At 57.2% G+C, this 20,820-nt stretch overlaps 1 protein-coding gene across 3 annotated transcripts in view; it reads right to left on the bottom strand.

The window, feature by feature from the left end:
* Nucleotides 1-9,073: 9,073 nt before the first annotated feature.
* Nucleotides 9,074-20,820, bottom strand: part of LOC144726213 (KH domain-containing, RNA-binding, signal transduction-associated protein 2-like) — a 67,534-nt gene continuing 55,787 nt past the window's right edge. For 2 of the 3 annotated variants that reach the window (XM_078604734.1, XM_078604732.1), the window contains exons 8-9: nucleotides 18,446-18,483; nucleotides 9,074-16,396 (exon numbers count right to left, since the gene is read on the bottom strand). In XM_078604734.1, the coding sequence (XP_078460860.1) occupies nucleotides 16,293-16,396; nucleotides 18,446-18,483 (142 nt within the window). In that variant the 3' untranslated portion in view covers nucleotides 9,074-16,292. The remainder of the gene's footprint in view (nucleotides 16,397-18,445; nucleotides 18,484-20,820) is intronic. The other variant, XM_078604733.1, reaches the window with a different exon arrangement.

Consider the following 20,820-nt stretch of genomic DNA (forward strand, 5'->3'; position numbering starts at 1 on the left):
GACCCGAAGAAAAATCCACGTGACCACGGAGAGAGAGAGAGAGACTCCAAATGTAGAGCAGGCGTCAGGGTCGGGATTGAACCCACGACCTCCTGTACACCAGGCGAGGTAGTCAACACCTCGCTACCGTGGCGCCCACAGAACAAAAATTAACCCGTAAAAACTAAGTTTTTCACTATAAATCCTTTATATGCGTGGCGGCTAGAGTCCTCTCGTCCTCTGGCTTGAGATGGCTGCCACCTATGGATCAGATGATTGCCTGCCACCATTAAGCAATTGGTAATTAAATATAATTTATTTTTTCCTAAAAAGTGTAAAATTTTGGAAAAAAGTTTTCACGAAAATAAATTGTCACGCACAACGAGTCTGTGTGCAAAATGTCAGCTCGATTGGATCACGGGAAGTGGGTTAAAAAACGACCGAAAGATTTGCACGGTCGTAAGCGCGCAAGCAAGCAAGCAAGTGAACTTAATATAAAGGATTTAAAAACAGCACAAGGCCTGCCGAGTAACGCATACAGTACACACAATGTTGTCCCACGTCCGACCGCATGGGTGCATGCGCGTGAATGAAACCGCACGTGAGCCAATTTTGGGTAGAAATACGTTCGCCGCATACACGCGAAATTCGCGCGGGCGATTTAAGGGCACCCTGTAATCAACATTTCACCTTTAGGTAACGGGTAAAGTAATTTCATCCGGAGATTCATTTGGTATGTTGCGCCTCGGTGGTCTACAGCAACACAATCGGAGTGAAATGTCCGTCTGTCTAACACGCAGGGGCCTAGTTTTTTTTGGGTTGCATCGCGTAAATATAAATGTGACATTAAACCCGCCACGCCACCCTACACAGCCAATCAGTAAGGTTTCGTCACGTAAACCAAACGTGCCAATTCGTTACTCGCACAGCACACACCGGTTGTGCGTTGGAGAATAAACCCAGAACAACATTTACAATTCGAGTAGCGCGACCTGTCGCCGCTAATCACAACCAGCATCACCAGGCGACGGCCAGAGTTGTCGTGGGTTTATAACTCTGGCCGTCGCCTGGTGATGCAGGTTGCAATAACTGGCTCAGCGGTGGTGCAGCAGAGTGCCGGCCGAGACGGACCGCAGCTCGAGACGATCAAAGGAATTGTCACACCCGAGGCCTCCGAGTTTTTTTGCCGAGAGTATGCGACCAATGGGAGGCGTTGCGTGTGCGCATGCCCGGACCGGTTTCTGCTGTTGTTGTAGTAGCTGCTGCTGCTGCTGTCACGCACAGAAGAAGAAGGAGTAGGAGGAGAAAACGCGGCGTGTGTTTTGAAGACGAAATCGTTGCGGCGGCAGCCGACCTCGCGACGCAAAATAAACCTCACGTGGCGTCGTCGTCGACGAGCACGTGGGCAAGACAGGTCACCAAATAACCAAGCAGACTCCCGGCACAGCTGCACCCTATCCACCCCACCCCACCGACCACGTGCAAAATAAACGCGCGTCTTGCAAGGTGGAGGAGATCCATTGTGTGCTTCCGTCTGTTGAATGAGTCACCCCCCTGCGCTCAACACCCCCCACCACCATCGCCCTGCGCCGTCAGGGCTTGCACACGGACCGTCTCATCATTGTTCTGTTTTTAGGAACGGCATTGATATTTTTAGCTTGCGACGACGCCAAAGTGTAAATCTTCAAAAGTCAACCGCGCACAAAGCGATCCACCCGTCCCCTCCCCCCCCGTTCGAAGGCGCGTCGAAGATGCGTTTGCGTCCACGTCCGGTTTGTTATGCCTCTGGGCCCGTGGCGGAAATTCCACGTTCCCACGGCAGGGGCGAGTCTCGACGGGACGTTGCAGCGCGAGGCAGCGGGGGGGGGGGGGATGACGACGACAGCGGTGGTGGGAGCGGAGACACATCCAGCAGCGGGTAGATCACGGCCCGGCGATGATCGAGAAGGCGAGCGTGCGAGAGATTTTAGTTTGTTTTAAATCGACGAACGCGCAAGTTTGATTTGCATGGGAGCGGTGGCGCAGCGGTTAGCGCACTGCGCGATCACGAGCGAATGTCCTGCCCCGAACTCCGTCCTCGCCTCCAGCCTCGCCCGACTGGCACTGACCAGTGCGGGGAAGTATGGTCAAAGAACCCCATTACCAACACGGCATGTGGGTAGTCAATCATCGGGCAGCAGATTGGCAGCGTGGCTGTCAATTAATCGTGGTCGATTATTATCGTTGTGAGGTTGACTTTTGTCTACTGCACGAGGGTTGGCGCAGATGTGACACGCGGGCCTCACAGCAAACGGGTCCCCAGTTCGATCCCCCCCCCATCGCGTGGCGCCTTCACCGTGTGGGAGTTGTGCGTCACACAGGGCGAATGGCATTGGCCAAACATCCCCAATGCTGACCCTGCAAATCGCCCGATGTTTGTTTTTATCTTCCAGGGTAAGTGTCCCAGCACTGAACAGCTGCGCAGCTCTTTGTCGGAAGCGACCCGGCTGTCACAAATGATAGCCCGATGAAGTGGGCGATCATCATCTTCGTCGTCATCATCATCATCTTCATCATCTTCGTCGTCATCGCGTGGGAATTTGTAGCGGCGACCAAACACTCTGAGCGCGTGTGGATGTCGAGTCTAAATGTGGAGGGGAAAAAGCGAATGAGCCGGTGAAAAATCCACGCGACCACGGAGAGAGAGACGCACACTCCAAATATACAGCAGCAGGCAGGCGTCAGGGTCGGGATTGAAACCCACGACCTCCTGCGTACCAGGCGAGGTAGTCAACATCTCCTAGCCGCCGTGACTTCGGGCGGGATCACAGAAACAGCAGCAGCGGCAGCAGCGCGCGACCAATCGCCCTAACGCGACGACTGGAGACTCGCCGACGCTTTCCTGGGTAAATGAGCAGAGCATGTAATGTCATATTCACAAAAAAACTTGCTTCATGTGTCACCAGAGAATGTTTGTGCGTATGTTGAACTTCTTTCGCACCGTAAGTAGCCAGCCGCGCTAATCGGGAGGTGAGTGGGTGGGTGATTGTGCGAGTGGGTGGGTGGGCGAGTGGGTGGGTGTGATTGTAAGTTAAACTTCTTTCACACCGTACGTAGCCAACCGCGCTAATCGAGGGTGCGGGGAAAGGACAACAAACTGAACACAACAACAACATTAAACACTCAAATCAGTTCTAAAGAAATGAGTGTTCAAGACTCAGAGAAACGGAGGCTCCACGCACATTCCCGCTGACGATTATCTAAGCCGGCCCTGGACCTCCGTTCGGTCGGCAGCCTGAAACATCTGCTGCGAGGGAGACAAAGGTGGCCGGGCGTGGTTGCTGCCCCCCCCCTCCTCGTGTGCCGTGCCGGCCTTCGCAGGTGCTGCTCGCTGACAGCCCTTTGGCCCAAGGGGGGAAGGTGTCGATGACTTCCGCACCTCCGATGAGCACGCGTCGGCTACGTACGGTGCGAAAGAAGCGCAACGCACGCACACGGGACGCCCGGGTCGCTGCCGCCGCCTTTCAGAGCGCCCCGTGATTAATGGGCGCTGGGTGCCTCGCGGCGTGAGCTCCACACCCTGCACATCCATTGTCTCGGACAAACACCCTGACACCAGCCTGCGGGTACACACCACCACCACAACCACCACCACCACCCCCACCACCAGCCCCACCATCAGCCCCACCACAACCACAACCACCCCCACCACCAACCCCACCCCCACCACCATCAGCCCCACTACCATCAGCCCCATCATCACCACCACCACCACCACCGATCTGATTGCCACCGCTGCCACCACCACAGCTACATCTCGTTTGGGTGTTCTACGGAAAGTCCGGCTGTGCGCCCGTCATAGAAAGGTGGAATTTCCATCGCCGATCCGAGGCGACGTCGAATCCCCGAGGTGCTCCTCGCTCAGTGCTCCTCCACGTGGCCCGTGAGACTGCGGCGGAGGGGGTCGGGGGGGGGGGGGTCAAGGCGGGGGGGGGGGACACGTGATGAGCCGTAACATTCAGGGCCACAGTGAGGGGTAGACTGGGTGCGGTGTGCACGGAAAAAAAAAAAATCATGGTTAAGGTCGCTCACCCCGAACAAACTCTGTTGAAATTAATCCATAAACATGGACGGATTCATCATCATCATCGTCACTCGCTGGTCCGCGGCGGTCCGAGAGGCTCCCGGGGTTAGTGGATCACCTCTCTTGGTGTTCATCATCACCGCCACCATCACCAGGTTGGCGCTCGCGCCTGTCATTGGAGCCGCGACGCACGCAGCTCCATCCCCGCTCATCATCACGGTGGCTAGGAGATGTTGACTACCTCGCCTGGTATGCAGGAGGTCGTGGGTTCGATCCCGACCCTGACAATGCCTGCTGCTGTATATTGGGAGTTTGCGTCTCTCTCTCATCATCATCATCATCACGGTGGCTAGGAGATGTTGACTACCTCGCCTGGTATGCAGGAGGTCGTGGATTCTACCCCGACCCTGACAATGCCTGCTGCTGTATATTTGGAGTTTGCGTCTCTCTCTCATCATCATCATCACGGTGGCTAGGAGATGTTGACTACCTCGCCTGGTATGGAGGAGGTTGTGGGTTCGAACCCGACCCTGACAATGCCTGCTGCTGTGTATTTGGAGTTTGCGTCTCGCTCTCTCCCCGTGGTCGCGTGGATTTCGTATCCGCGACTTCCGGGTTTCCCCTCCACATTTCGCATCAACAACACCACGCGTTGAGAGTATTTGGCTGCCAGACATTTCCAAGCGATGAGCCACTTCGTTGAGCTATCATTTGTGGTCAGGTCGCTTTCTGAGCGACATAACTCAGTGGGGCCTTACCTGGTAACATTAAAACAAATTGTGGTTGAATAGTAATAAATAAATATACGGCCACAGACTGGCCAGCACAACAGAAATGATGACACGAGTAGAACACTTGTATGCAATGGGTCAAGATTATTAAATTTACCCCCCTGCACCCCTCCCCCCCCACAGCTTCCTCCCCTCCTCCACGCCTCCTTCCCCTCCCCCCACGTCTCCCTCCCCTCCCCTCCCACCTCCCTCCCCTCGCCACGGTGAGTCTGATCGCCAGGTGGGCAGGCGTCAACTTCACGCTGATTACCACACGCAGCGTTAACCCGGGGCGGCCTGCCTGATTCGAACCGCGGCCGTGGGTCACTCCCGCCTCTTCGCAAGACGCCTGGCCGAGACATCATCACCAACATCATCATCACCAACATCATCACCAACATCATCACCACCAACATCATCATCATCACCAACATCATCACTAACATCATCATCAACATCATCAGCACCAACATCATCACCAACATCATCATCAGCAACATCATCATCACCAACATCACCAAAATCATCACCAACATCATCATCACCAACATCATCAGCAACATCATCATCATTACCAACAACATCACCAACAAAGACAAAGATCCCCCACCCCCGTATAGCCTTAACAGACCGTTGGGGCAAGTGCTTATTAGTGAGTAGCACCTATGAAGGCCGGCACGGCACACGAGGAGGTGGGTGGCCAGCACCACGCCCGCCTTTGTCTCCCCAGTGGCGGTGTTTACACACCGCACCAGGTACTCATTTGAGTCTGAGTCGATCTAGGGGGAGGCCCATGACTTTTCAGATAATCGTCACCGGTGTTGGCCGTGAGCTGGGCATCGAACTCGGGCTGCCCGTGTTGGTAGCGCAAGCGCTAACCGCTGCACCACCGCTCGCCACATTCACGTCGTCACCAACACCATCATCATCATCCGGGCAGGGCAGCGGTGAGCGGTAATCAAACTCTCGCCGGCTCCGCTGTGGCTCCCAATCTCCGTTGTGTTACCACCTTGCAACGCCGACTTGTTCCGTCTGTGCAACCCAGCAGCAGCAGCGGCGATCCCAGCAGCAGCAGCAGCAGCGGCGATCCCAGCAGCAGCAGCAGCGGCGATCCTAGCAGCAGCAGCAGCAGCAGCGGCGATCCCAGCAGCAGCAGCGGCGATCCCAGCAGCAGCAGCAGCGGCGATCCCAGCAGCAGCAGCGGCGTCGCTCAGAGCGATCTCGGGACGCCTCGAGGCGGGCTCCGTGCGCTCTGCGTCAGCGATTTCGTTTCAAGTCGACGGTGGAGCAGGCGGGGAGCTGCGGCGCCTCCAGCCTCGAGTCGCGCTCTCGTGAGCAGCGGGGGCAGCCGTGCCCATCTCTCCCGCGCTCTTCCTCCCACACAAAGTGGTGATCATTTTATGGACCCCCCCTCTCACGGAGGGAGGGAAGATGGCACTGGCGGAGCCAGTGGGGGGAGGGTGGGGTGACACGTGCCCCCCCCCCCCCCCCAATGATCCCATCGAAATCCCTAATTTCGATCGGATCATTGGGGTTTATTAGTAATAAATCGGCATTTTGCGACCCCCACTGCCGCTGTGTAGCATATTGTTACGTGCCAGGGACTCTATGAGATGATAGGACAATAGTCTGAGTCCATAATTGCCAATAAGTAACGGCAAAGCAGTTATAAGTGACTCACATAATCGTGCGCAGTTGCGTATACAGCACACGACTTCTCTGAAGGCATCAACACCTTCAGCGAGCGCGATGCCAATCACACAACGCGGTTCGAATTCGACCCTCGATCGATGGCTGCGCCATGGCCGCACACGCGTCGAATAAAAAGCAAGGGACAACTCCTTACTTACTAACAACTCCTTACTAACAATTTCTTACTAACTAACAACTCCTCTATCATTTTTCGATTTAAAGCTTTCGTGACTGCAGGGTCTATCATTTTTCATTTCTGGAGGGGTTGCCCCCTCTACCTGAAAATCCTGGCTCCGCCATTGGATGATGGGCAAAGTACCCCCCCCCCCCCCCCCCGCTGGCCCCCAAACAGGATTTGAACTCTCAACCTTCCACCTTGCGAGCCACCCGCTCCACCAAAGAGCAACAACGAACTTGCAGGAGCCGTCCACGCAGGCGCCGGCTACATCGGGCGTGTGGGGGAGAGGGCGGGTTGACTCTGGCTGGGTTGACTGGCTGGGTGACTCTGGCTGAGTGATTCTGGTTGGGTGACTGGTTGGGCGACGGTGTGGGAACGAACTCCCAATTGGCATGCGAGATGCTGGTAGCTTATTCACACGTTAAAAAAGTGTCCATTGAAGATCCATCTCTCTCTCTTTAGTTACTTTCAAAACGTCATCGCTTCTTCTTTCCTTGCTTGTTGTTAGACGAGTTTCTGCCTTTCCATGGCATGGCGCCGCTGAGAACGATTTCAGGGCGCTTCATAACATTCAAATGATTATCGTTGTTGGTCTTAATTCCCGGTGGGGTTGGTCAGCCTCCCAGGTTCTACACGAAGTCGTTGGTGGTCTCTCTCTCTGTGTGTTTGTGTGCACGGATCTCCATTTCGCGGGTCGCAGTGTGGGTGGCTCACAAACCGGCTTGCTGGCTTTTCTCGTCTGCGTTCGTAGTACCGTGCTCCGGGCTTTATTGGGTTGCCCAAAGCAGGGTTTGTGAGTTCCTTCTCCGAGGCTTTGTGGGTTTGTTGTCGGAGTCATCAAGATTCTCAGTCTGGTTTCCATAGCGAGTGGGATGTTCATGGTGCAGCGTGTAGGGTGTTCACGGGGTGTGCACGATGAACATGTATTTAACAATAACTACCTCGCCTGGTATGAAGGAGGTCGTGGTTACGACCTCGTCTCTGACACTGCCTGCTGCTGCTGTATATTTGGAGTTTGCGTGTCTCTCTCTCTCCCCGTGGTCGCGAGGATTTGTCTCTAGGCCCTCCGGGGTTTCCCATCCACATTAGAATCAACGTCACGCGTTTACTATTATTTGGTTGCTGATATAAATTTCGTTAAAACCGCCACCGCCAAACCGACGCAGGCAATCGGTAAGGCTTGTCACGTAAATAACATTTGCAAACTAGTTACTAGTTCAGCACGCCGGTGTGTTGGAGAGTAAACCCACGACAACATCTACAATTGTTGGAGAGTAAAACCACAATGTTTAAAATTGTTTATGTTGTGAGTTTACTCTCCAACACACCGGCGTGCTGTTCTAGCAACGAATTGCCACGTTTTGTTTATGTTACAAACCTTCCTCTTTGGCTGTGTCGGGTGGTAGCGGCTTTAACGACGCATTTCTATTTATGCGATCTAACCCCAACACCTCTTATGGATGATATTAATCGTGGACGCCTACGAGGTGTTAAACTAAAAATTGTTTTTATTCTTTGTTCTTTAAGTTAACATTTTATACTGGTAGGAGCCTCCTGGTTACACCAGCCCACAGGGGATTATTGTGTCCGTCGTGCAGGGAGGGACTGGGTGGGGAGGGTGGGGCTGGGTGGGGAGGGTGGGGAGGGGCTGGGTGGGGCTGTGTGGGGGGTGGGAGGGGTGGGGCTGGGTGGGGAGGGGCTGGTCACCCCGTGGTGCCCTTATAAAACTCAACGTTTAACCTACTCACGCCGGATTGTGCCCGCCCTCAAAGTCGGGCATATTTGCGGAATACACCACGCCGCCGTTGACCCTGGCCATTGACAGAGCAACCCAACGTTCCTACCAGCTCCCTCCGCAGGAATGTGTTGAAAATTGTGAGATCCCGATGTGATGTTTGAATAAAATGAGAGGCAATCCCCCAAGATTCCAGCGTCCAACTTAAGAACGTCCGCACTTGCGAACAACGAAACAGCCACGAGACGTTGTTGTCCGTCACCGTCCCCACTTGCGAACCGAGCCGTGGAGAACTATTTTGTTCGGCGGAGCGAGATGCAGCGAGTCCCCAGCATCCCCATGCCGATGTACGACGGGGGGGGGGTGATAAAAATTAAGGTACTGGGACTATTTTTAGTCAGACAAATCTAAAATCATGGCGAAACCTCATCAAATTGATCTCCTTCGAAGTGGTCTCCTGCTGATCGAACGACGATTCCAGCGATTGCTGGCACGTGTCGAGGCATCTTGTGGTACTCTTCGATTCTGGGGGGGGGGGGGGGCTTTCAGGTATCGAGTGGCAGTCTCGATGATGGTTGGAGGCACGTCCTGGCCGACGTTGGCTTTGGGGGACGCCTTGCGTTGCAGTTGGTCAGTGAAGGAAAAAGAGTTCAGGGTTTGAATCGTCTACAAAAAAAACTTTATTTAAGTTGGGTATTTCTGCAAAATGCACAGTCTCAATATATAAAGATGTAGATATATAAAAAGATACATTAGCTACGAGCAATAAGCAAAATGTACATGGCCTGGCGCGAGCGAAACGATGACAGAGACGCGAGACAGACGGGGGGGGGGGGGGCACAACCGGCATCTCAGCCGCTGCTGCCGCTGCTGCAGCTGCTGCTACTGCTGCTGCAGCTGCTGCTGCTACCGCCGCTGCTGCCGCTGCTGCCGTCGCTGCCGCTGCTGCTGCCGCTTGCCCGAACCCCCCCCAAAGTCTCCTGCAGCGAAGCGAGCCCCCCCCCTCGTTCCATCGCAAGGTTCAAAAATATATTTATATATATAACGGCGCGCGAACAGAGAACAGTGGCAGGAATTCTGACTTTCAAAACAAGAAAGATCGTCAACATTTGCATTTTCACGATTGCCAATTGAACGGACGAACCGGCAACACGGGGGGGGGGGGGGGGAAGGGACAACAGCGGAGAGGCAAGTTTGACACGAGCTTGGGGAATGCAACAACAAAGACCCTCCGTGTCGCCGAATCAGACTGTTGGGGTGAGTGCCGTTAGAGGGCAGCACCCATGAAGGGCCGGCACACAGCACACGAGGTGGGTGGCCAGCACCACGCCCGGCCGCCTTTGTCTCCCCGGTTGCGATGTTTTACACACCACCGCCAGGCAAGTCATTTGAGGCCGAGTCGACCGAGGGCGAGGCCTGGTACCGGTTCAGATGATCGTCACTGCTGTTGGTCGCGAGCAGGATTCGAACTCGTGTGGCCGGGTTCGTAGCGCAGCGTAGCGCTCACCACTACGCACACGGACACGTCCACGGCCCTTCCCCGCCCGCAGGCGATACGCAAGCACGCGCGCTCAGATTAACGCGCAAAAAAATCACATTCACAACATATTTTACCTTAAATTGTGTTGTACCTCACCACCTTCTCAGGTGTTGTGTGTGTTTCACGAGCAACGATCGAGGCGGTTTGTAAAAATATTCGACAACACACGGGTGTCCGTTTCACTGGCGATACATTTGCGCAGAGCCGCAGGGGTGGGGGCCCCGAACTGGACTTGTAAGACCTCAAGTGGCCACCACATTTACGCACGCACGTACACGCGTGTATGTACGCACACGTACGAAGGCACGTACGCGCACGCTCGCCCGCCTGTCACCGCAGGAGGCCCTCGCGGTCAGACGAAGCACGGCACTTAAATCTCAGATGTGGCGTTGTTGCCAGGTCAAGCAATATTCTCTCCCCCCCTCTCCGAACAGCGCAAGTTAAGATGATCGCAGTGACAGGAACACACATTGTGTCTTGCGGGCCCGTTTCTAAGTGGTAGGCCGTGCGAAACGAAGTGGCGTGGGGGGCCACGTCCCGCCGGCCCACGTGCCATCGGCCGAGCCCACCACGAGCGCTCCGGGGAGGCCGCTATCGGCGGCTGGGGGCCCCAATCCTCGCGTCCCATGGCAGTGGTCGCCAGCCGCAGGAACGAGGAGCGAGGGGACGCACCGTGCGGACGACTTCTGGGCACATTCCCGGCGGCTTTGCCGGTAAACGCTCACCCCGCGTCGGCGGCGCGACGGGGCACCCCAAGCGTCGCTATTGGCTGGGGGGAGCCACACTTAAGAAGCCGGTGATAATTGTTGGCTGCGGCCCGAGTTAGTAGAGTGAGACCGGCTAACAGACACGGGGGCCGGGCCACGTGTCAACTGCTCCGTGCCACACATTTACCGCTCCATACCACAAATGGACCACTCCGTGCCAGGCGTTTACCGCACGGCGGATGGCACAGATGCGGTGGAGCCTTTCGAGAAGAGAAACGGTCACGTGTGTGTGGTGGCTCGGGTCAAGGTCCAAATTTTCCAAATAAAAAAAACACATATTTACAAACTAATGCATTTTGTAAAGCCGCATCGCAACATCGCCTCCCCCTTACTGGCAGGCTACGCTCGTCTGTGAACCCGTAGAAAATAGTAAATAGCAAAAACGTATCAAACTCATCATTGAGTTTAAAAAATATATATTATTGTTGTTATCGTCATTGTGTGAGGGACTCGATCACCTCCAGCAGTTCACAACCGACGGTGAAACGAAAAACAAAGCATTAATAAATCACGTCAAACCAAGGGGAAACACTGAACGCGAGCTTTGACGGAGCGACGCGACCACACGAGTGGAGACGATTCGCCTCCTCGTGCCCCCCCCCGCTCACCGTGACGGCGGCACAGACGCCACAGACGCGGGGAGGAGGAGCGGAGGAAGCCGTCTTTGAACGGGCGAAGGAGCGGGGGAGCAAGCGGCCTACGGGTTCTGATGTAGGTCCCCTGTGTTTATGGTTGTTTTGGTGTACCAGGTTAGGCTGCCACGGAGCTATTCGGCAGCTCTAGTCTTGCCAACATCCGCGCTAGCGACGAGGGTGCTCGCGGGAATCACGCGGCCAAGACACAACGCGTGCGTGACACAGACGGGAGGGGGGGGGGCTACTCGCGCCAGACGTAGTGTGCCTGTTCCTCTCCGGAGCAGAGATCACGATACCGAGACGTCACCGCGACCCAAGCCGATGTGATGCCACTACCACCACCACCACCACGGCCACCACGGCCGCACATCGCTACCCCCACGTCCCACCCAACGCCAGAGAGACACTCCTAGACTCAGAGACCCACACAGAGGCCCACAGACTCACACAGAGACCCCTAGACTCACAGACCCACACAAAGGCCCATAGACTCACACAGAGACCCCTAGACTCACAGACCCACACAGAGGCCCCCCCCTTTGGCAGGTCACGGGAAATGGCAACTCTAGCGGGAAATGGCAACTCTAGTGCACTGTCGATCGGGAGGGCAGGGGGGGGATACCCACGCTTTACCCCACACACCACGGGGCGCCACCTGCCAGGTCGACTTAACGTTCCAAAGGGAGACGATGAGCCGAAAAATTTGGCCCATAAAAAAAATTCCGGGCCTCTGCGGAAGACGCTCACGCGCTAAGCCGGAGCGGCCCGTGCCGCGATGGGCCCCGGCACCGTCGTCACCCACCCCCCCCCCCCATGGCGATCGTGCGTCCGAAAGCGGCGGTGTACGTGGTGCTCGACGCCAGCCGGACGAGCCAATCGAGCGTCGCGACGGCGGCACCCAAGACGACACGGGCGGCGCCGTGGCCGACGTCGTCTGCGATGTCGCTGGGGCCAAATAAAACCACGAGAGGAGCATTACTCTGTCGCCGTGTCCACAATGCGTACCTGCTGCCACCACCACAACCCCCCGTCAGGTTGCTGTAAGAAAGGTCACACGGCACCTGAGAATGCCAACCCCCCCCCCCCCACCAGCGCTCCGACTGTCGCCAAAGGTTGCCCACGCGCGCTTTCCTAGGTCGTATGAAAGCATTAAAATTATGTTGTGTGATTGATCGCGACAAACGCCAGTCCACTGCCGGTGCCCGGCACAAAGCTCAGGCGCGCGACGTGGGCCAGGTGTGACCCGCAAGGGCCCCACCCCCCCCCAGCTGCGATGACAAGAACCGCGATCGAGCGTTTAGTCAAGAACGAGGAGCAGCCTCGAACCGCGAGCGCGGCGAGCATCGGGGGCTTCACGCCACAACCACACGCACACACACACGCACACACGCAGGACGGCGCCGCCGCGTTGGCCGCCTTGTGCCGCTCGTTGTCGCGCGTTCGCGGGTTCGGGCTCCAGCGGCCGCCCTGGTTAATACTTAGGGCGTGCGTGACAACAACCGCGTCGACGCCACGTGCCGCTCGCGTCGCAGCAGGACGCTAGCGGTGCCCCGTGACGTCTTTCGGAGGGGTGAGCGAGGGCCACGTCAGGCGCCCGCGTCCGCGGTTCCCAAGTTTGGCCGAATTCAAGAATTGCCAATTACTCGCTCGGGATCACCGTCGCCTGCAGGTGGCGGACGGATGGCCCCCAGGTCACTGTCACAACATGAGACTCATCTCGGTGTCTTTGTGCTTTCACCTAGTTAAGTTAAGTAAATAAAGTGCACAGAGATGCTATCATTATTATTGTTTTGAAGGATCAGAACCAGCGGTGAGCTAGTGGGCATGACGCGAGGCTTGGTGACCTGGTGGCGGCAGGGGCTGCGTGAAACAGTTTGGTCGACGAGTTGGAATCTGAACTCGGCGGCTCGTAGAGAAGTTGTCGGCCGGGAATTCGGCGGCAGGACGGGGGAAGCGACGCTGGGGAACGCGGGGCAGGGGAACGCGGGGCAGGTGAGCGCCGGGGACACGGCAAGGGGAAGGCTGCGTCAAGGTTAAGGTCGCGGTCCGTGGGAGATGCACGCGCAGCGTTGAGTGCCCCCCCCCCCCCCCCGTAGCACTCGCTTACAACAAGAGGGAGGGGGGATTTCACAGTTGTGCGAAGTGTACCAGCACAAGAGACCTATCGCCAACTTGCCTTGAAGCGACCTACACATTTTTGCTTTCTTAAATAAACCACGACAGTTCTTTACGCGTCGACGTTCGGTGGACGTCCGGTGGCATTCAACAGACCCGGGGTGGTGGGGGGGGGCGCTCGTGATGACGATGGGGGGGGGGGGGGCTCGCGATGACGGCCGCCCACCGACGACGCCCGACACAAAGAAGGCAGCGGGTCTTTCGTCACCTCCACGCTCCGCGCGCGGCATCTGCACACAGCTGGTTTGGGGTGCACACCGGAGGCTTCGGTTCACCACCCCACCCGCCCACGCGGGGGATCTTTTCAGCTTTCCCACCTTTAATCTCTTCTCGCGGGGGGTCTTTCGCTTCCTAAACCAACAACACGGGTTTCACCCCATCACACCGGGCAGCGCACGCACGCACGCGATGGGTGGACGCGATCGCTAAGCGCGAGCGTAAATATATACACGCGCGGATTAGCGGCGCGTCCAGGACCGCGGAACGCACATCGCAAGTCGCCGTAGAGAGAGCGGGCCGGCTCGTACGAGAGCGATAGTCTCGTACGCACGAGACTCTCGTACGCACGAGACTACCGCTCCGGTGCGTACGAGAGCGACTGCTTGTTTTGGTGGGGAGAGGCAGTCGGGCAGGTGCAGGGGGAAAAACAAACGTGGGGTTGGATTTAGGCATCTGGAGTTGTCAAGAGGTGTTGAGAACGGGGGTTTCAGCGGCACGTTCACGACTCGGCACCAACCAGGCCGGCAGTGACTCGTATGTCTTCAGTGCGGCAGTGACTCGTACGCCTTCAGTGCGGCAGTGAACGGAGGACAGCGAGGAGTTAGCTTTGTGGATTATTTTGTTTGTTTTCCTTACGGTAGTTCGTTTTTTTTCGAAGCTCGCCACCCTCTTGCGACCCCGACGAGCCAATGAAAAGAGCACTCTACAAACAACGGTCTCTGAGTGTGTGGGTGACGGAATTGAAGAATAACAATCCCGTGCCGTAATCTGAGCGAATGGAGCCCATCGGCGCTTTTAAACTTTTTAACCCTCGATGACGTTTCCTGTGAAGCCCGGCCACTCGCACAAACGATTCCCATTCCCCCCCCCACCGCTTCAAAGAATATTTTTCATTTAAAAAAACCAGGTGACAGCGACGCCCCGGCGTGTTGTTTTGATTGCGGGAGGACACTTCTGAGACACTGCCTAAAGAAGTCCAACCTAATCCCTCCAACTGAACGGCGAAGAATGTCAAAACTCGGCGTCGCTAATCTGGCCACCGCCCCCCCATCGTCCCCGCCACCACCACCACCACCTCCACCGTCCCCGCCACCACCACCACCACCTCCACCATCCCCACCACCACCACCATCGTCCCCGCCACCACCACCGCCCCCATCGTCCCCACCACCACCACCACCTCCACCACACGACGGCAGAAACGACGACTACGGCGGTGATGCTGACGAGCTCCCATTGTCTTAATCGTCATCGCGCCGTCGCTCGGCGTCGTTCGCCAGTCACGGCGTGGGGAATGTTCCAAGCGCCGCGGCAGAAGTGGCGGTGGTAGTAGTGGTGGCGGCGGTGGTAGTGACGGTCATCGTGGTTGCGGTGGTGGTGATGGCAGTAGTGGTGGTGGTGTGGTGGTGGTGTGGTGGTGGTAGTGGTCGCGGCGGTGGTAGTGGTGGCGGTGGTAGTGGTGGCGGCGGTGGTAGTGGTGTCGGCGGTGGTGGTGACGGTCATCGTGGTTGCGGTGGTGGTAATGGCAATAGTGGTGGTGGTGTGGCGGTGGTAGTGGCGGCGGTGGTAGTGGTGGCGGCGGTGGTGGTGACGGTCATCGTGGTTGCGGTGGTGGTGATGGCAGTAGTGGAGGTGGTGTGGTGGTGGTTGTGGTGGCGGCGGTGGTGGTGGTGGCGGTGCTCGTGCGCCCTGAAGCCCGGCGCCTGCGTTCCGCTCGCAGCCCAACAGGTTGAGACACGCGGCAGTTGGCGGAAGCCGCAGGAACGCCACGGGATCTCAGCAATCTCTTCACGAAAAATGATGCACTGTCATCGCCCGGGGTGTTGTGGCGGATGGGAGGGTGCGTGCGGGCGGGCGAGAGGGTGTACAGGAGCACGAGGGATTATGGTATGTAGTTTGTGTGGGCTTTGTGCAGACTTTGTGTGTAGTTTGTGTCTAGTGTGTGTGTAGTGTGTGTGGAGTTTATGTTGAGTGTGTGTTGCGTGTAGTGTGTGTGTAGTGTGTAGTATATGTAGTGTGTGTGTGTAGATGACTTTGTGGGTTACAACCGGCTTACGGGGGGGTTGCCACCTGTCCTTTTCCCCCAGGACCGTGCTCTTGTCGAGGAGCTATCCTGGGGAATTCCTTTTGTCTTCTCGGGGACACTGCACATCCCGGAGTCGCGTCAGCCGCCTTATAACATCGCACAACTTGGGGATCCACGCACGCACGCACGCACGCGTAATCCTCCCATCTTCCGGCACCGTGCGATGTCTGTCCTTTGTCCGGGACACGTCTTCGCCTGTTCCTTCGGTACCTTGAAGAGGTGGCAACACAGAGCGGGAGGCCGATGCCGCTCGTGCCGAGTTGGGTGGGTGGGTGGGGGGCGAGCAGGCGGGTGGGCGAGCTTGTGGCAACGGAGAGCGTTTGTCGGGAGGAAGAGAAGGGGGGGCCGCGGCGGCGTGGTTAACTGACCTATCAGGTGGGACGACGGCCGGCCCTTCAGCCAGCCCGCCCACCCGCCAGCCTGCCCCCCCCCCCCCGGCACGGACGGATTGATTCAGTATCTATCGTAGGGATGGGGACGATAGACGGCCTTGCGCACGCGGCTCGGCGGGTCCGACTTGAGCGGGGCCTGCGGCGCTCGGGACCACTCCTCTGGACCTGCACCAGGCCCACACACGCGCACACGGAGAGAGGGACGCGCGGCCGTGTTAACGACGCCCACCGACACGAGCGCGTCACGGCGACACCGCGGGGACATTTCACGCATATTTGTCAACGGTCAGAGAGGTGGAAACGAGCGAGCCGTCCGTACTTTCGAGATGCGGTCGCTGCACTGGGATAGCTTTCGGCGGCGGCCGTGAGCCGACAGTGGATTTCCACGTTCCCATGGCGAGGGACAGTGCTCTCTCTGCAGAGCTCTCCCTGCAAAGCTCTCCCTGCAGGGCGGCCACCGCCAACTCTGGCCACCAAGTGGCACGCGACGCCTCGCTCGCTCGCTGAACCGCAAGACGGAGTCTCCCACCCACCGGGAATTTCACGTTTTTATTTCTCCAAATGTTTTATCCTCGGCGTCTGCGTCGCGGCGACTCAAAGAATTCATCCGGCCCGTGAAAAGCGGATATCACGGAGCCACCCCTGAGGATTCCACCAGGATTAAAACTGACGGCCTCCCAATCGTGAGATGGATGGGCACCTCTATCACGGCGCCGCGGTTAAGATAGGCAACGAAACATTACTCGAAATCAGTTTTGTTTAAGCAACAACAACAACATAAACGCCTAAGCTGTGTTGCACAGCAGTCTGGATGAACACATTATGGGTGCCACGACTCGAGGGAGTGGGCGCGCACAAAGACATAGGTCCCCCCTGTAGCCTGTACCAGACTGTCAGAGCAAGTGCTGTTCACAAGCAGCACCTACACGAGGGGGGTGGGTGGTCGGCACCACGCCCGGGCGCCTTTGTGTCCCCCAGTGGCGATGTTTACTACACACCGCACCATGCACTCATTTGAGGCGTGCCTTAAGTGAGGCGTGCCGTGCATGCACACACACAGGCTCACACACACATACACGCCCCCACACAAAAGATAAAAAGATCCCCCGCATCGCCTTAACAGACTGTTGGGGAAAGTGCTGTTAGCGAGCACCTATGATGGCCGGAAAGGCACACGAGGGGGTGGGTGGCCAGCACCACGCCCGACCGCCTTTGTCTCCCCAGTGGCAATGTTTACACACCGCACCAGGTACTCATTTCAGGCTGAGTCGACCTAGGGGAGGCCCAGAACCGGTTCAGATAATCGACATTGGGTGTTGGCCGTGAGCGGGAATCGAACCCGGGTCGCCAGGTTCATAGCGCTCCCAAGTACATATACTGTGTGTATGTGTAATAAACGACTGGACCACGATGTCTGTCCCAGTGTCCTTTATTATTCGGTTCGTGCTGTACACCCACACGGCTGTCTTTACTCTGTAGCTTCTCCACGGTGCTGACTCCAATGTCGGCCCGATCCACAACAGCAGCTCCGCTGCTGTTTCTCTCACACAGCCCCCCTTGGCTGTACTCTCTGCTGCTCTTCTCCCTCCGCAGCTCTCACAGCTTCTTGCTCTCTTCCTCTCTCTCCGCAGCTCCTCCTGGCAGCCACACCGCTGCCTCTAACAAGCAGCCCCCTCTCTCTCTCTCTCCGCAGCTCCTCCTGGCAGCCACACCGCTGCCTCTAACACGCAGCCCTCCTGGCTGTCTCCTCCCCAGCTGCACACCACTCCGCAGCTTCCTCTTATCTTCGGGGTTGGCTCCCGATCGCCGTCGGCGCCCCCCCTCTCCACACTTGCCCGCGTGGCCTCACTCTTTTCCGCTCGCACCCCGACTACCTTCCCCTTCCGGTTTACCCGCTTAAAGCCCCGAACCTTACCCCCACGTCACATGACTCCACCCCCCGTGACGTCACCTCCGGAAGGTCGCTTACGCCCGCATTACATATGTACTGTGTGTATGCACTGTGTGTATGCACTGTGTGTATGCACTGTGTGTATGTACTCTGTAGATGCGCTGTGTGTATGTACTGTGTGTATGTACTCTGTAGATGCACTGTGTGTATGTACTGTGTGTATGTACTGTGTGTATGTACTGTGTGTATGTACTGTAATGTGGCGGTTAGCCTGGTGTTGTGGCCGAGCGTCGTGTTTGAGCAGGATGCTCGTAGGCTCTCACCGTATTCTTCGTGTCCGTACGCGTAGTACCGTGCGCTGCTGGCGAGACAAAACAACGGCGGCGGTCAGTCGCGAGCGATGGCGAGGGATGCGTCACGCTCGCGCCCACCGCCACCCCGGACGGGGCCGTGTGTTGCCGGGGCCGTTGGACGTGTCGGACCCTCGGTGGCGCTGCGATCTCGGCGGCTCGTCGTGGTTATTGGTGGCAGCTTGTAACGCGCCGAAAAGTATTTACGCTCAGTCTCGAAAGGCGGGGAGAAGGCACTCAAGAGGCTGAAACACGATTGGTACGGTTGGCTACGCATAGCGCTCAAGAATTTCAACGTACGCACGTACGAGCGGGGAAAGGCAGCAGTAGCAGCAGCCACGCGGTGAGGAGTCGATGTTAATGGGCTCAGATGGCGACGTGGCCTAACCCAAAAAACTATTCACGATTCGTGATATGTGGCCGCGAAAACCTCCAGCGCGCCAAGCCTGACCGCATTGTCGTGCAGGGTTGTATGGTGAGTTCACGTGCATATGTACGTTGAACTTCTTTCACACCATACGTAGACAACCGTGCTTATCGAAGGGGCGGGGGTAAGACAACAAACTAAACACAAAAAGCAGTTTTAAAACAAATGAGTTTGTCAATCTAGATTGTTTAAAAGTGCATAGCTCCAGTGGCTTCCTTATATCGGAAGGAAGAGCGCTCCAGACGGCCGTGGAAGCACATCCGAAAGTGCGTGATGCGGTGTCCATCTTTGTTCGATGGCTAGCCAAAAGCCCCGCAACTGCGAGGATGACCGGATATCACGTGATGACGAGATCAGCGAGGTGTTGTGCTTCAATTGTGGCAAGCACTGTGTGTGCAATGAGCACGACCTTACAACGGATTCGTTCGGCAGCCGGAAGCCAATGCAGCTCCGCGAGCACCGGACGGACACGGTGTCGGCTCTTGGGGTACCACCCGGTCACGACAAGAGCTGGAGAATTTTGTACGCAAGCCACAGCTTGGCAAGGCGAAGGCTAAAGGCCACGCTTGCACAGCCTCAACGGCAACGGGAGGGGGGGGGGGCGTGATGACTGCCGCGCACCGCCAATGGACCCCACGCCAGCCGGACGGGAGGCATTGCGTGGACACACACCACGGATACATGTGTAGTGGTGATACGCGCTGGGTGTATATGTCGTGTGCCAGCGCGTATGTACGGGTGTGTGTGTGGTGACGCGCGCTGACGGGGAGGAGCAGGCGTCAGTGCGCGGGTGGGGGTAGTGCTGCTGATTGGCTGTGTGCCGGTGACGCGCCCAGAGGGAGTGATCGGGTAGCAGCGCGGTGTGATTGGTTGGGGAGTGGAAACACGCGCTGAGCGGAACCGGATCGTGGGGATAGAGCGTGGGGATTGGGTAACTGAGGAGCGGTGCCGACGTTGAGGTCCGCATCCGCTCCGTCTCCCGGGAAGAAGGGGTATATAAGGTGATGCACAGAGGAGCAGGGGGCAGAAGTGGAACCATCTAAGAATGAAGAGGAAGGTGCAGAGATAGAGCCCGGAGAGGAGAGTAATGGAGAGTAGACGCTTAGTAATGTATAGTGTGTAGCCAGCGAGATAGAACGGTCTACACGAGCTGAGTAATGTGTAGTGTGTAGCCAGCGAGAGAGAACGGTCTGCACGAGCCGAGTATGCATACGGTGTAGCCAGCGAGAGAGGAAGGTCTGCACGAGCCGAGTATGCATACGGTGTAGCCAGCGAGAGCGGTGCAAAGTCTACACGAGGCGAGTGGAGAGTGTAGCAGAGGCGCAGAGTCTACACGAGGCGAGAGAGGAGTGTAGCCGAGGCGCGGAGTCTACACGAGGCACAGAGAGCCGGCAGCACAGAATCCTGAGTCAAGAGAAGTGCAGTGTGAAGAAGAGAGGCCACGCGTTGTATTGTTACAAGTCAAGATTTAATAAAAGAAGTGTGTTCCCGTCAAGGAGTTTCCTGCCGTCATTTTCCAATACTTCATCTGGCGTCAGAAGTGAAACGGGCTTCCAAGTATGGAGACGAGGAAGACCCGTAGGACCCACGGGATTGACCGCGAGGAAGACCTGGACGACTCGGAGCCGCTGGTGGCGGGGGGTGAGGAAGAGGACTTGCCCACGCTGCAGGGTCCGTCGACGGCGCCGGCCGAGCGACCGGGGACAGACGCCGGGCTTCGTGAGGCGCACTCCCGACTGGCGGAGCTGCTGCTCGCCGCCGCGTCCATCTTGGCGGAGATCAGCTCGTCGGGAGGAGCGGGGACGGTGGGGGACATTTTACAAGGTCGCCCCGCAGATTCCCGCCAAAACGAATGGGGGATTCCCGCCATTGCGCCTGGGCCTACTTTTGGCGGGAACGGCGAGCGCCACGTGGTGGTGGG

This window comes from Lampetra planeri, chromosome 23 (genome assembly GCF_965212315.1).
Source record: "Lampetra planeri chromosome 23, kcLamPlan1.2.h2, whole genome shotgun sequence".
NCBI classification, from domain to species: domain Eukaryota; kingdom Metazoa; phylum Chordata; class Hyperoartia; order Petromyzontiformes; family Petromyzontidae; genus Lampetra; species Lampetra planeri.